We start from the raw sequence: 16,957 nt of genomic DNA on the forward strand, positions 1-16,957 counted from the left end.
GTTCATGTTGACTACTAAAATCAACAGCAAACTACAGTGCTGCACATTGCCATTAATAATACTGTACAATAGTCAACATGCTGTTGTTGCAACAGTATTACAGAATCTTTTTATGTTGGTATTGTATATTTAATCTGTCTGCCAATTTCAGTTTCTCTTGCTGCAGAAAGTGGCTCAGTTATTTAGATTAAAAAAATGTCTGGAAAGCTCTATTATTGTCTGGACACAGACTACATAAAAATTCTTTTTCATTTTCCTATTGACCCTTGAACAAATCTAGTAATCTGGAAAGATGATGATGTTTATAAAATTCTATATTGTCATGTGTACATGTGTATGCACTCCAACTGTGTGCCTCTTTGGTAAGTTAGAGAACTGGCTAGAGAGCATGCAGAAAAATCTAGAGCATGACTATTGCAAAGCCCAAATTTAAAACTGAAATGGAATGAGATCCATAATGACCTGTCCATTGCAACCTGCTTACTCTTCTCTGTGGTGTTCTGAGATACATAGCCAGGCAAATCTGTGGAGAGAAAGGGTTTCACTAGAACTTTTCATCCCTCTCTAAGATACCTAAATATTAATCTAGGATCAGGAAATTAGCAAGACATATGTATATTTACAAATCCAATTGCATTAAAACTAGGACATTTAAAATTCTTTTATAGTCAGTAAAGGCAAAATGTCATGTTTTTAGTATAGCTATTCAAAAAACAATATGAGGCCTATAAAGTACAAAATTCATCATGCATAGATGTATTTCTTTTGCTTAACAAAAATGGAATCCACTCAGAAGTATGGCTTTTAATTTGGTTAACCTTGTCCACTGCATGTTGGGAAGGAAGGTGTGTAAGGTCAATGAGCAGATTGCATAGCCGAGCCTATAGTATAAAAGAAATGAAAGATTTTGTCTTTTGATAAATTGAACGAGTATTTGAGCCTTATTTTAATGCATCTTTTGTACTTAATTTCCTTTGAATTACACAGGGTCCCAAAAATATATAAAATATATATTATATCCAGTAAAATATAAATGGTTAAGTAGATTTCCTCTCCTTATTTTACTACATTAACAAAAAACCCCAAACAAACACACAAAAAAAACCCCACCAAAAACAAACCATCAAACACAAATGGAGCATAAATTTTTGTTCATTGATTTGCTACAAGTATGTCCAAAGTTTTTTGCTGGAATTTTGCATAGTAAGAATACAGCAGGCTGTATTGTGAAGATTGACACTGTATCAGTTTCAAAGTTCTCTTTACAATTCAGATTATACTGAGCAGAGTTTCTGTAAAATCTGAGGGACTTTGTTTACTATTCAAGAAGGTAAAGAGTAGATAAGCCAACTTGAGGAGGTTCAGGCTTGACGTTATGAAGCATGTCTTTACTGAGAGGGTGCTCAAACATTGGAACAGGCTTCCTAGAGAGGTGGCCAATGCTCCAAGACTGTCAGTGTTTAAGAGGCATTTGGACAATGCCCTTAGTAATAGGCTTGAACTGTTGGTCAGCATCGAAGTGGTCAGGCAGTCAGACTAGGTGATCATTGTAAGTCCCTTTCAACTGAAATATTCTAAGTTATCTAAGTGATGATGGCGCATACTTTATACTTCAGAGTTAGGTAAGAAAAACAGTCTTGAAGGGTTCCTAATTCCAATACTAATTATCCAATTGGTCATTTTGGTGTGTTGAAGTCAATCTTCTGTAACTACTTCTACTTCTCATCCTTTCTTGCCCTCCTTTTTAATAGCTAAAATTTCTGAAAGAAGTACTTGAAATTTAGAATTCACCATGGAAATATTACTCAGCTGTATCTTGTTGTAGTAAAACACAAGGACCTTTTCAGGCTGTTCTATCAAAAAATTGATTACTCAGCAAGTATATGATTTTAAGATTCAGGAGATCTCTTCTTCCTCTGTCAGTAAATAGCTTTCCACTCACACTTAGGAAAAGAATATCAGACTACTGGGGCAGTGCTAAGAATTGGGCTGTTAAAAGGTAGCCTTTTTAGTTTTAGTCTAGCTAAACCCATCATAGTCATGTTTTCACAACAGATTGTGCAGATTATGACCACAAAGTCATAAACGAGTTAAGACTTTTCTGGGTGAACTTTTGAGCCCACTGAAAGTGTAAATGTGAGGAATACTTCATGCTGCATGAGGAAGGAACCTTTAATGAGTGGTTTATGATGTTCAGTCACTGATACCTTCTTAATAAGGACACATCTATTTATGTCATTTTTCAGGTATGATAAAGCTCATTCTTTTATATAGGAAGTGTCATCTTCAAGTCTCCTAAGCACTTATGAAGTCATACACTGCTGCAGATACTATTGAATACATTCACCTGTGAAACATGGCATTGCTCCTTAACATGTGGAAATTGAACCAATAGTTTAGAACAGAAAATGGTGAGGAATCCATTATCCACATGAAATTAGATGGGCAATGGCAGAATATGATTATCTACTCTCAGATTTGGCAAGAAGGCTAAAGTTAATACACTTGTCCTTACAGAAAAAACAATGAGACTTATCTCCTTTTCTTATCTCTTATTTGAAAAAAACAAAAAAATGTATCTAACAACACAAACGTCTTCTTGAATGCACCTAGAACAGTGGCATTAGTTCACTAATGATACCAGAGGACAAATCAGTTCAAAGTACTACAGAAAGCAGCTTCTCTCTATCAGCTATTTCCTTAGCAATCCCTTTTAAAGAAACAAGATAGTTTTTATAAATTACAAATTATAAGTGAAAATTTTCATTCTTCTGCCAAGCACAAGGCGTTTCAATAGTCAATGATCCAGATGAATTTCAGATGCTTCCATACCATCATTTCTCATATAGGTGCAAGTGCATTTCCTTTATCTTCAGGTACAAATTTTTCCTTTTTTTTTTTTTTTTTTTTGTCTATAGCATGAGGTCTGTCTTTAGTTTGCAAATATTCTTACACACACATGCAAAAATATATGCTTTCTTATGTTATAAATTACACATTTCAGTGCATATCCTGACTTGTACTTCAAAAGGATAAAATTCACTGCTTATTTTTTTATTACACAATATGCAGAATAAGGCCACAAATCAAAATTGGAGATAACTTCACTGTCACTTGGAATGTTAATCCAACACCAGACTAAGTCTTATTTGTGTGTATGTGTGTGTTTTGAGAAGCAGATATCTATAGATAATATTGCTTGAAAATAAATGTTGCAGATAAATGGAATAGTATAGGTTATCTTGTAAAAATAGCTGTCTGATGGTCAAAAAGTAATTTAAAAGAACCTCTTTTATTTCTTTTTTCACTTCCATTCCATCTCAGTCTTTCCAAAGCTATTATCCTCAGAGTGGTCACATTACATGAAGTGGGTATAAATGTCTACAGAGTTTTGTAGTCTTATTCTAGCTACTAGTTTCAGAATCCACCCAATAGTCTTTAAATAAAGATATCTTACAGTCATTTTGACTTGGACTGAAGTAAAATCATGACCTTAAAATCAGCAAGCCAGGTCTTCTTTAGCTGCAAGAACTTGCTTTTCCTCACTGCACGCATAGGGTTTACGGTTAAATAAGAGAAACAAACCAAATATTAAGATATATTAGAAATACAGTATGATGCCATGATTAAAATGCATTGAGTATTCAGAAAGCATTCATTCAGGTCTTCACTCTGGTCTGGATTTGTGTAAATTTGGAGAAGCCTGTTAACGTCTTTGGACCCGTTTGTCATTCTGTAAGACTGAAGGTGGAAAGCTCAAGGTGATCCACATCTTTTTAATTATTTTGATAGTCTGGTAGAAGGTGCTAGATCTATTAACACTAATATTATTTACAGCATTCTTATGGCAAGAAATAGTAGTAGTAATTTTAAAAAATATTTTACTTTATTTGATTCCTTCCAAATGGTTGCTCTGCCCCCCAGGTACACATATATACGTATCAGCACACATGCAGCACAGCCTACACAGTAACAAAATCAATTTTCTAGGTTTTTCTGGCTGAGTATTAAGATGACACATCTGTTACAGTAGTAGCAAAATAGCCACATTACAAAAATATCACATATAAAAAAGGCTAAAAAAAAAAAAAAAGTAGGAAAGCATTTGACCTGTTTAAGCTTCAGTCAAATCCCATTCATTAGACCATGTAAATAAATCAGTCCCACATCATGAAGCCTATATAGCTAAAGTACTTTGGAAGAAGAGCTTTTGGAAGAAAATCACACCCTTCACATTCTGCAGTATAAATGTCCTGTGGAGAGACACAGGACTGCAGTCCCTAGGCTTGCCAATTCCTTATCTTTTGTGAATGTTAAATTAATATTTAAAGCTATTTATTCAAAGTTGATTTAACCACTAGAATAGGAAAGATCAGAAAAATCAGTTGCAAGAAATGAAGTATGAGGAAACCAGAACTCTTTGACAAAGTATTCCTTGGAGTAAACATGTTGAATGAAGCCAGCGAGTAAATGATAAGGGCCTTTGCGCTCTGGATGTAAGAAAGCAATTTATCAAGAGTACATGAACTCTCCAGTGACCATAAGCCAAGAAGAAACCAAAGTACGGGAGAAGAAGTCCCTATAAAATATTTTAAATGCTCAGAAAGTTTTGTTTAAGAAAAAAAATAGTGAGAAGCTTAGGTGCTGCAACATGAAATGGAAAGAAAATTAAATGTAAACATTGATACTCAGAAAAGTGCATGATGTCATATGCAATTCCATCATATTTAACTTCACAAGGGGATAAGAATTACGTTCATCCTGCAAACCTCCCCTCCCCTCATCTCTAAATTATTCATGTCACAGTGAATAACATGAAATTCACACAGAAGGGTAAAACAAACTAGCCAGCTCAAGTAGCAGTGAATTCATGACAGAATTTACGGTAAATCAGGGGACCAACTTTTAACATGTTTAAAAGGTTGGCGTTTAGGGTGTATCTCTTTGTGGTTTTTTGTCCCCTAAAGATTAAGTCTCAAACCTTTAACAGTCCCAATCAATTCTGCATAGCTTCAGTCTTGGTCATCAGTTAATCGTAAATTTTCTGTAATTTCCTTTGAACTTATGAGCATTGTAGTCTCTAGGGCCCAGCTGAGCACCCTTCCGCTGTAGGAATTAAAGTTAATTGTGGCCTTTGGAAACCAGGCTTGTTTCAGACTGCATCTGTGAGAAAGAATCACTCAGTGATGAGTGGTGTCCCTCAGGGGTCCATACTGGGACCAGTAATATTTTCATCAATGGCATGGACAGTGGGATCGAGTGCACCCTCAGCAGATTTGCAGATGACACCAAGTTGAGTGGTGCAGTTGACATGCCATAGGGACCTGGACAAGTTTATGAAGTGGGCCCATGTGAGTTCATGAACTCATGAAGATCAACAAGGCCAAGTGCAAGGTCCTGCACCTGGGTCAGGGCAACCTCTGGTATCAATACTAGCTGGGGGAATAAAGGGATTGAGAGGACCCCTGCAGAGAACGTCAGGCTACTGGTGGATGAAACGCTGGACATGAGCTCGTAATGTGTGCTTGCAGCCCAGAAAGCTAACTGTATCCTGGGTTCATCAAAAGAAGTATGGCCTGCAAATTGTTCCCCTCTACTCTGCTCTCGTGAGACCCCACCTGGAGTACTGTGTCTAGCTCTGGGATTCCCAGTACAGGAAAGACATGGACCTGTTGGAGCAGGTCCAGAAAAGGGCCACAAAGATGATCAGAGGGCTGGAGCAGAAGGCTCTGGGGACACTTTGTTGTGGCCTTTCAGTACTTAAAGGGGGCTCATAAGAAAGATGGAGACAGATGTTTTAGTGGGGCCTGTAGGTATTAAAGAAGGGGTAATGGTTTTAAAGTAAAAGAGGGTAGATTCAGACTGGATATAAGGAAGACATTTTTTCACAATGAGGGTGATGAAACACTGGAACTGGTTCCCCAGAAAGGTTGTAGATGCCTTATGCCTGGAAACATTCAAGGTCAGGTTGGACAGGGCTCTGGGCAACCTGATTTATTTGAAGATGTCCCTCCTCATTGCAGGGACGTTGGAATAGATGACCTCCCAACCCAAACCATTCTGTGATTCCATGATTCTATGAATTGTCCAGGTATTATTTCTCTGGAAAATAAGTGCAACTGCTGAATTGTATGTGTTTAGGTAATTCTTTGGGATTATTTTCTTGTCTTTCCCTTAGCTCTTATACTTAACTGCTTTTCTTTCAGCCTTGGACAAACTTAGTACTCAGCACCTCTACCACCCAACCCAAGTGGAGATTGTGCAGTCCAACGTTGTGTTTGATATCAGCAGCCTGATGCTCTATGGTACTCAGGCTGTGCCTGTGAGACTGAAGATATTACTTGACCGGCTCTTCAGTGTACTGAAGCAAGAGGAAGTGTTGCATATTCTACATGGCTTAGGCTGGACACTTCGAGACTATGTTCGAGGCTACATCCTTCAGGTAGGAAACAAAGCAAAACATGTTTCCAAACCAGTTAACTGAATTTATTTTTTTGTACAGACATAGTGACCATGCACCCAAAGAAGTAGAATGATATGAAGTAAATTTAGTGTGGTATGTTGAAGACTAATGATGGTGTTGGCAAAATAAAATATTCAATTTTTCCTAAGCTAAAAAAAATGCAGGTTCCTTCATAACCTAGTATTTATTTGTACTTGGTTACGCTTATTGTAGGAAATACCTTAAATACTGCAAATACTGAGGTTAGCTAGCTGCAAGCCTGATTTGGTCATCAAAGGCAACTGGCAAGTTTTCAAGGGCTACTGTTTGATTTAAGAAACTAAGATCTGAATCAGCAGCTCCTTCATCTTTTCTTTCCTTCTTTAGCAAGTTATCTAATAAGGGGTAGATGAAATTGGGGTGGTGTTAATGGTTACGTTGGGAAGTATCCTTACAGTGTAATGTACGTACAGGAAAATCCTGTTTATAAGGCCATTCTAAAAAGGTAGCTTTAAATAAAGTGTAACATGCAGATTGGTTAAGATAAGATAAGCAAAACAAACCATAAAATAAGTAAACAAAAAAATGGACAGGCTTGCTTTATGACTATGGTCATAAATATGTATGGTTGCTTATCTGAAGAATTTAATCATCTGTTGGGTTCCAAAATGAATTATTACATTTTATAAGACTATTTCTGATTGAAAATCTAATCCTACATGCTTCTGAGTTCTCTTAATTGCTACTGACTTTATGGAGCTCTGTGTCATCTAGAAGTCATCCAGTTATTGAAGTGGACACACCTGAAAAACTTTGAAAATTCTAGTTTCTGAGTGATTCCGCTTGGCACTATACTGAAAATATGGGAATCTTTATTCCTGCTCTGAAGAATTCTGACTGGTTTTTTTTTTAATTCCTCTTCAATTTTCTGTCCTTCGTGTGAAAGAAGTAAATTAGCCTTATATAATTCTATGAAAACCTTCATATTTTGTGTTTTTAAATATTTTCTTAAATGCTCTGTACACAGATTTTCACAGAAAAGTGTTCTGAATTGTACAAGAGTCCTAGAGAAAGAGTGATAAAAAGGCTATTACTTTAGTAATGACATCCTGTTATTCTTGTTGCGATATATACAATGGAGCTCTTTAATTGTTTTAGGATTCTGTCAGGCATCTATTTTGTAAAAGATAAATGTTATACATGTTCAAATACAATAGGATCCATTTCTTCCATTACCAGTCTAAAACTTACATGTATGGATATATACATTATTTTTATACAGTAGATATCTATAGATGTTTGTGTGATATATACATATGGATGTGTATCTATAGATATTAGATATGATATATAATTCAGATAGATATATGATAGATAATCTATAGAGATACATACTGTAATGGCATTATGTGCACATTGCATCATATTTTAGATGCGTGGATTCTGAATGCTACTGATGAAGAGGGCTGAAGAAATATGATTTGCAGAGGAATACACATAAAAAAATGCATCCTTTCTAAGATAAAACATTAGAAAATTGTGGTTTACTAAATGCAATTAATAATTAGGTGTAATATATTACAAGCATAGAATGTAATTCAGTGTCCCTTGCAGACAAGAAGACTGACTAAAATCAGTAGTTTTCTTGTTTTAAAGGTCATAGAATCAGGCTCATATTGACTTTGTTTTAATTATGTGTTGCAATGATCTTAATATATGCAAGAATGGCTTGTAATATAATTACATAGAGTTTTATACAGAGTGAGATTGTCACCTATGCATCTGAGTGGTATAAAAGCCTATAATACACCACTAGGTCAGAGTTCAGTTTATATGGCTAAAACTCAATCACATTGTAGCCCTCAAGGCAAGAATTTTACCATTACTACATTTGACAACAGTATATTGAATATTATGTCAGTTAAAGGAAAACAACTATCAATGAAAGTTAATGGCAGCTGTTACAGTCTTGCCACATATTGACTTGGTTAGCACCCAGCTGCGGATTGTGTTAGTGGGTGAACGAAGACTTACGATAGGTGTAGTCGAGCCTGCCTGTTAGTTTAGCCCTGATTTCAGAGAATGACAGACTGGTCGAGGTTGGAAGGGAGGTCATCTTGTCCAACCCCCCTGCTCAGGCAGGGCCACCTAGAGCTGGTTGCTCAAGACCATGTCCAGATGGCATTTGAATAGCTCCAAGGATGGAGACTCCACCACTTCTCTGGGCAAAAAAAGCATTTTGTTTCCATTAAAGCCAGGAAGCTCAGTATATGGCAGAAAAGAGAAACTACTTAGTAAAACACATATGAAAAGAAATCTTAGGAAAATTAATCAAATCTATGATAATAAAAAGGTCTTCTTTAAAAGGTAACACTATTGCATTTATCTGATAAAAAGCAGAAAAGGGGCATGCAGGGAAATTTGAAAGTAAATGTGTCATAACACTAGCACAGTAAAAGTGCATACAGATGAGAACTACAGGTAATGTCTCCTTCAAGCAAAGGTATTGATCCATGAAGCTCATCATTATAGAATTGGAACTCTTCACAGAATTGTTTGAGGCTTTCAGACTCAGCTTTTCCACACAAAAATCTTCTGACAAAATGGCATGAGCCTCCTACAGGAGAAGCGAAAATATCAAGTACCAAAAGAAATCATCCAGAATATCGCAGAGCTATGGGATTGTTGGTAGGCTGTCATGCAGTGAATTCAGGAACATCTCATTCTCAGTCTGGAAGTATAGCTCTTTTTAACTTGTCTGTACAAACCTGTCTAATTTATAACCTAATCCAGTCAATGCTGGTAAGTTTACCATACATTCATACATGCTCATAATACAGCAAATATACAAATATATATCTCTAGGAAAAGGTTTAAATTTGCTATAATGCTATAGTTAGAGAAGTGTATACCAGTAAACTGGCTTGTTTGTCTCTAATCTAATAAAAGTAATATTTAAACTTGTAACTTGGTGAAATGATGGATATCACTGTTAGGCATTAAAAAAAAAAAAAAAAAAAAGGAAGGTTAGTAGCTTTGGGAACTTGCTCAGAAATATCGAACTTATTTGGAACATACAGACTCTGTCTTTAAGTCTCTTCTGCAAGGGCTAAGGGAAGTAACAGAATAGGAAAAGGGACTGGTTGTGACAAATTCCAGAATACTTCATCCTGGTTCGAGTTTCAGTGTTCACCAATTAACCACAGTACAAAAGATTTGTAAAACTGGTACAAAATTGGAGTTTCATGCCTTGGGAAGGTCTGAGATATCAATCTGTGTGGAATTTCCCCTGTATCATGATGGGAATGTTAAAATACTTGAACATTTTCCCTGAATGGAGGGGTGTTTTTTTTTGGGGGGGGTGGGGGGAGGGGAAGAAATCTTAGGATAGATGTATCCACTCAAAATCAATTATTTTAGTGTTACCAGATATTTTCTTTTCTGTTCAAGATCCATAATGAAACCCTGCTTCCCACAGAAAAAGAAAATACTTTTTCTCAGTAACTTTTGAGAAAATCTCATGTTTGCTCCACTCGAGAAACAAGAGAAAACCAGTGCCTCTCTTTAGTTGTATATTAGTGCTGTGAGGTGGGTGGGATTAGTTGTAATACCCGCATTTTCACTAATAATGTTTCTAAATAGCAAATTAAAAAGCAGTGGGCAGAGAAAAATGCAGTATTTATTGCTTCATTCAGTAGATGCATTAATGGAGCACAGGAAGAGAAGAAACCTTGAAGCCATCGGGGGTAATGTGATAACACCGCCTTTCACATTTGGGCATTGCCAGTAATGGCTGAAAGGCATTAAGACCTGGCAAGCTTTCTGTGGCCTCTGTGCAATAAACCTAGTTTCTGGTGAATAGATACCTATCTCTGAAATGTCAGTGAGTGACAGTTTGGTCAGCATTCTCATCAGATCGCTCACAGGATTAATGTTTTAGAGGAGGAGTAGTTCTCTCATCTTTTGAAGTGACCCTCAAAACAACCTTACTGCATATGGAAAGTTTCTGGACTGAGTCTGCTCCATGGGCATCCAGAGCGCTTCAGTTTGCAGGCTTGTTTATCCGGTACCTAACTCATGGAACTAAGTTACTGTATATAGTGTGGAGTTGTTAGCAAGCCAGTAGGTTTTCTCTTTGGGAACAGCCAATGCAACAACTGTCTTTACTGGACAGGAAATTATTCTGTCAATAACAGTAGCTGTTTTGGGTCATATTCTGCACCTGCTACTCAAAGAGGTGTGATTAGTGGCTCTATCGATTTGGGCGAAGTAACTTTTGCTGTAAAGAACAGCTCAACCGTGAGTAAGTCTCCAGCCCTGGTTTGGGTCCAGCTGAGCTGAGTGAAGAGGTAACTTTGCCAGCTGTTCTCCTCTGCTCCACCACTGGAGAACACTTTACCCCACCCATTTGCTAGTGTAACTGCATGTGTAATTGCTCCCTAGCCAGGTTCTCTCTAAACAAGCCAGGTTAGAAAAATCCTCCTGCTAAACATGTACAAGTTAACTCTGATTATTCTGAGAGGAAAGGGATAGAGAGCAATTATGCCATTAGCAGTGAAGAGCTGGGGCATTGCTGGAGCATTCAGCTTTTGCATTGGTCCAGATGCAGACAACAGGGCATGTCACCACAACTTAGAGACTATAAACTGGCTCTTTGCAAATAGTAATTCAGTGTTTTGAGAACAGCTCAACACATTTTCAACTATTTTGTAATCAAATAGTTGTATTCCCTTAGTGTAAAAGAGGAAAATAAATATCTTTACAGTGCAAAGAGAGAAGCAGAGGTGCAGAATAGAAGACTGGCAGAATCAGGAAAAGGGGCTAGACCTAGGATTCCCATTCTTACCATCATTCCCTCAAAAAAAGTAGATTATAGTCAGGACCTCATAGGCAACGTCTTGGCTGCCAGACTCTCTGGTGCCACTCACAGCTATGAGAAATTTAAAAAAAGAATCCCAAAAAACAAAATCAAAACTAAAGCCAGCTGGAAAAGTATGGGGATTTTATTGGCCCAAAAGGTGACTCACTTCCAAAAGTTCGTGCACTGGACAGTGGATGGGGAATCACTAATCCTAAATGAAGGTCTTTTCCATGGCAATGTCAATGCTGAAAACTGATGAAATTTAAAATTATTAGATATCATTTTCTTCTTTAGGAAGACTGGAAATGGGAGAATGATTCTTTTCCTGCCTCTGTGGTTTCACTGTCAAGACTGCTAATTTTAAAAGAAAAAAATTCTGAAATTAATGACATCCTCTGTCACTCCTGGCTTGGGCTTGCGTGTTTCTTTGCTCACAGATCATCAACACAATCCCTACTTTATGAATCTAGTTAACTCTTCAGATGATCACCAGAACGGACTGTGGTTTATTCTCCCATTGTTTTTTTGTTCTGTAGGGCTAAAACTACTGTTGAGCAAGAACAATTGTTTCCGTCACTGAAGTCACCTAAGAGTAAACTTGCAGAAGGTATACATTAGGGAGAGAAATGTAGACATTTTTTCAAAAGGCAACATCCCCTCAACTAAAACAGACTCATTCAAATTGTGAAATACATAGTGTAAGTTAAATAATTCAGTTCTGAGATTTTTAAAGAAAAATTGGTTATATGCATAGTCAAATTGCTCACATATATTGGTGTTATTTGACTGACAATTTCTCAATTTTTTTAAAATGTGGTTGCTCTTGGTGGAATGTTTTTTTTTTTTTTCATTTGCTGTCCTAGTTTACCACAACTAGGATGTTCATGCACACCATTCTTACATCCAGATTAGGTCAAGAGATTTGGGGAGAGACCAAAGGAAGAAATTTGAGCATCTTTAATAGTACTATACTTAATTTCTTTTCTGTTCTTTCTCTGAGTAATCCCTTAGCACCTCATCCCTTCTAAGCAGGTGAAATATTAACCATATGCACAGATGGAAATTGCTTTACTGTTCTTAAAATTAAATATTGCCCACCATTGTCTTGTCTGTGGAGGATTTCAGAAAAGCATGGGTTCTGTTGCTATCTGACCTCTTTTAGAGACTGTAGAGTCTTAGCTTTCCCATCTGTACTCATTTGCCTCCTTTTAAGATGTTTGAACTTTTGCTACAGAGCCCAAGTGCAAGGGCTATTTAATTAAACAACTTGTCAAACAGCCTCCATTGCTTAAACATAAGGAACATTAGAAAGAAAACAAACAGCAGCTCTGAGGATATCAGCTTTTCCAAGGTAGATAAGTGGTATCAGGTCATTGTAGTATGATGATATCATACTTTCAGTTCAATGTAGTCTGCTATAATCAGAAGTCACGTGAAGTTTCTGTCAGGTTTTTTTCCCAGGTGCCACCGCTGATTTTTTTTTTCTCTCTTTCATAACAAGAATACCTTTAAAGTGGTGGAATGCTATATTAGTCATGATAAAGGAAATTAAGAGAAATAAGCAATCAAGTTATGATAGGAATGGGAAAAAAATGTTAGCCTTTCAACCCAACAAAAGTTTGATGACAATTATGTGCCATAAATATAATAAAAATAGCTTTTGTTTGTGAAGGTTGTGCATTTATTTAATTGATATTACTTCTTATTCCTCATTGGTCTGCTTGTCAATCTCTTAGTTCATACTTTGCACTTGTTTAGCTGTGACCACTGGAGGATTTCCATGCATTTTAAGAAGCAGTCACTTTGTCCATGTCTTTATCAGTATTGTGCCCTTTTTATGTATAGTAAAACTGATGCAGATAAAGGTTAAGAAGTTTATCTGGTAAAGACTGTAACAAAGCCAAGGTACAACCAGAGTCTTTCACATGCAAGCTTGCAGTCCCTGTAAAAACTGCCACCCACACTTAATTACTTGATAATGAAGAAATGGTTACCATTTTACAGCTTTATTTACTTTTTTTCCAGCTTTGTTAGATACACTTCTGTCTTGTGTTTTCTTTTCCCCCTTGTAATTATTGTTAACACTCATAGATGTTCTTTTGTTCTGACACTGTTGTTCAACACTCTCACTTGAAGAGACCAAGGCTTAAAGCTGGGTAACATTTATCCAGATTTCTACTCTCCCAGTACAGATGGGATTTAAATCTGGGTCTCTTTAGTACGTGCCCTGCCTATTTCTTGTTCTCTGTGACTGTCTGTTCCCTCCCCTCTCTCTTTCCACACCAACTTACTTTGTTGTCATTGCCTCCCATTCCACCCCCTCCCCCCTTTTTTTTCTTGCTTATCTTCCCTTTTTCAGCCTCACCTCAGTTTCACTGCTCCTCCTCCTCTGATTTTGCCTCTTTAGCACAAAGAGATGAAAAGGATCTGTTAGATGATGTGTCCATCTCCTGAGTTTTCCATTCCTCCCACAGCATCACTGCATGCTAATATCTGCAGCTGTGATCATCTGGAAGAGTTTCTCTTCTCCCATGTGGGTCGGTTTAGCATGACTCCCCTGCACTTCTGTGGAACAGAGATTCTCTGCTATGCCCCTTGCTCTTTTGTATTCATCTTAGCTGTACTAAGCTAGGAGTGACTATCCTGTCTCTAAACAGAGGGTGGAAAAATCTCAGATAAACCATTAAGGACCAAAGAGGGAGACAGGAAACAGAGCACAACTGCTGAGCCATAGGGAAGCATTGTTTTGTGTTTGAGCAAAGCAGTGCCACTTGCTCTACAATGTAAAGTGCTTTCAGATTTTCTCTGTATCTGCACTAACTTGCCCAACATCTCCCTGCTGCTTTTGATGCTGTACCTCTAATAGTAACACTACCGATCACACTAGTGCTACATGACTCTATTTATCACAACTGTCAGTACTCGAACCAGGAAAGAATAAAAATAAACTCCAAAGAGTTTGATGGCACTTCTGAATGCCACCAGGACAAGTTACATGACAACAGATGTCTCAGTAACATGCAAAGATCATTTGGATTTCCAGAATATATGCAGCTGGAGAGCTGTGCTATTGCTGCTCTGTGTCTTGCATCTTGCAAGGGTAATGAAGCAGAGGGCTGCATAACCTCTGGTGATCAACAGCAGTATACATGATGCTAGTTCTTAATGACTACTATGAAATAGTCAGCCTTTATAACCATAGTGTTTCACATGGCTCAGAAATGCAAAGATGGCCTTTTTAATGGCAAACATTTTTGGCTGTCAAAGACCAAAAGAAAAAAAGAGAGAGAGAGAGACACTTTTGTATAGTCTTGTTTCTCCTACCTGGAATGTGTACTGTTTACAGTACTGGGGGTGAGAAGCTGTGATCCCACTGACTGACGTAGTTTCACACAGCTGGGCACAGCTACTGGGATGCAGAGCATGGAAATGGCTGTTATTGAAGGTCTGTCAGGCATATGCCAGGACCATGTATGCTTGCTTTTTAAAATGAAGCTGAAAATCTCTTCACCTGCCAAGGCTTGAGTTCATGGTCCTGTGTTTCTCTTGTGATAGATGATGATATCACAAACACCTAAAGCAGAGTGGGGGATGAAGGAGGTGGGAGGAATAGTTCACTCCCTAGACTGTTTTAGGTGTGAGTGATGCCATCAAGCATTGCCTGAGAAACAGAGCAGGGAACTTGCAACTTGGCAGGTAAACCAAGGAGGAAACTATTTCCAGCTTTCTTGCTTCAGAATGTGTTTGAATTTCTATTAACCATTTATGATCACAGAAGTTTTTCTGTGAAATATGCATATATATGGGTGTATATGCACAAACTTAAATAATCTATAAATTTTATTTATATTTCTAATAGATTGTGAGTGTTTGTGTGTCAAAAGTCTCCATTTTTGAGACTGATTCTCTGTGGATGAGGGCAAGGGAGAGAAGGGCTTTTCTCCTAGTCTGGAAAATCACTTTTCTTGCTGACAATGCCATGTTGATGCCTCTACTGGAATGTATCTTGCACTATGTCAAAGAAATATGACCATTGAGTTGAGGACAGGATCTTGGGGTTATTGTCCATCTCAATTTTCTTGTAATAAATGCAGTGACCTGTTATAAAATAAAGAAAACAAAAGGGCATAAAGCTATTGATTGAAGGGAAATGTCTGTGTGCATGTGGAGGGGAGCAAATTGTGTCAAGAAATGAAGGAATTAACATCACTCTTCTCACAAAATACAGCTCCGAGATTAGAACTTCTGCTTTTTGTAGACTACTCTCTTCACAGAGGACCTCAGGCTGAATTGAAATCACGGTCGTGGAGGTGCTAAGGTTGTGATATTAACCATTCAGCTACATATCAATGGAGATTATCTCAATTAGAGGGTACGGAGTCCAGATCATGACACTTTAATGGATTTAAGACTTTTCCCAGTTTAGACACCTCTTGCTCTGAGTTTAGGGGTGGTTTTGATTGTGTGTCAGCACTGGCTTCAGGCACTTACAAAATTTAGGTCCACAAACACTTAGGAATCAGGAAGGGCCACAGAGAATCAAACTTGTCATCTGTCCAGCATCAGTTGATTTACTGCTTTTCTTGAAGTCCAAGGGATCTCAAGGGGACTTTTTTCCCTTGCAGCACTGATCTTTCAGTGAGGTGCTAGTGCCTGTCCTGAGCAATAACAAGGAATAACAGTGAAGTGTGAGTGACTCTTATTAGGAGGGGTAAATGTCATTAGCACTTACTGTTGCCTTCTAGGCAGTAACAGCACAGCGTTGAATGTAGACAGACAACCCCCTTTTACTTATCAAGGTACATTTTGAATCTAATGAAAATGAACTCATATTTTAATTAAGAAATTTACTTTTCTTTCCTGTGCTGAAATATCTTTATGATTTGGTTGTCATTTTGCACCATGTCCTAGAATTTTGAATACTTAACTTGAAGCCAGGAAACATGTGTTATTCTACTGGCTCTAATATATTAACTTGCTGCACGAGTCCTTTGTGCTTCAGCTTGATTTCTCTCCTCCCCCATGGCTTTTACAAAATGTTCTAATCATCCCAATTAATACTTGGATGTTGTTAATTAATGTTTATGAAGTGCTTTGAGATCTTCTAATGAAATAGAATGTGTAATTATGTTCTTTAGTCAAATTCTGAAACATCACCACCACTGGAACAGTACTTTCAGTAAATATATTTTTTAATAATCTTTTTAGCAAATGAAAGAGGAAGAATTTGTTTTATTTTTACCATTTATAGTAGGGGAAAGTATGTCAGTTTATATTCAGTCTTGCTGGATTTTTCATGATGAATCTTGCCAGAATTGCACCCTGAAGTCTTACGCTCCTTCTGCTGGAAAGGGTGTGGAAACCTGCTTTAGTGGCTGACAGTTGTCCTGCAGAGAAGGAAGTCACTTGTAGGACAGGTAGATTTTTAAGACTGCTGCCCCTGCATATATCAGCTTGCTGGGTTTTGTGCGTATCTGTACCGCTTTCTTAGTGATGTGGATAATGTAATAGGGGTAACATTATTACATTTTTATCCTCTCAGTCTGGATATTGGATGTCTTTAACTTATGTCTAAGTTGACAAATGGTGCTGACAATTAGGAATGAAAGAATTGAGCCTGCTCATCAGGTTGCCTGCAACTTAGCTTATGTTGC

The 16,957-nt window shown here is 37.4% G+C and overlaps 1 protein-coding gene across 19 annotated transcripts in view; it reads left to right on the top strand.

The window, feature by feature from the left end:
• BNC2 (basonuclin zinc finger protein 2) overlaps nucleotides 1-16,957 on the top strand; it is a 341,926-nt gene that overhangs the window by 231,720 nt on the left and 93,249 nt on the right. For all 19 annotated transcript variants that reach the window (XR_012833169.1, XM_075741074.1, XM_075741075.1 and 16 more), the window contains one exon: nucleotides 6,207-6,442. Coding sequence is in view for 18 of the 19 variants with exons in the window: in XM_075741074.1 (XP_075597189.1) it covers nucleotides 6,207-6,442 (236 nt within the window). In the remaining variant the exon portion in view is untranslated. The remainder of the gene's footprint in view (nucleotides 1-6,206; nucleotides 6,443-16,957) is intronic.

The sequence above is a fragment of the Balearica regulorum genome, chromosome Z, assembly GCF_011004875.1.
Source record: "Balearica regulorum gibbericeps isolate bBalReg1 chromosome Z, bBalReg1.pri, whole genome shotgun sequence".
NCBI classification, from domain to species: Eukaryota; Metazoa; Chordata; class Aves; order Gruiformes; family Gruidae; genus Balearica; species Balearica regulorum.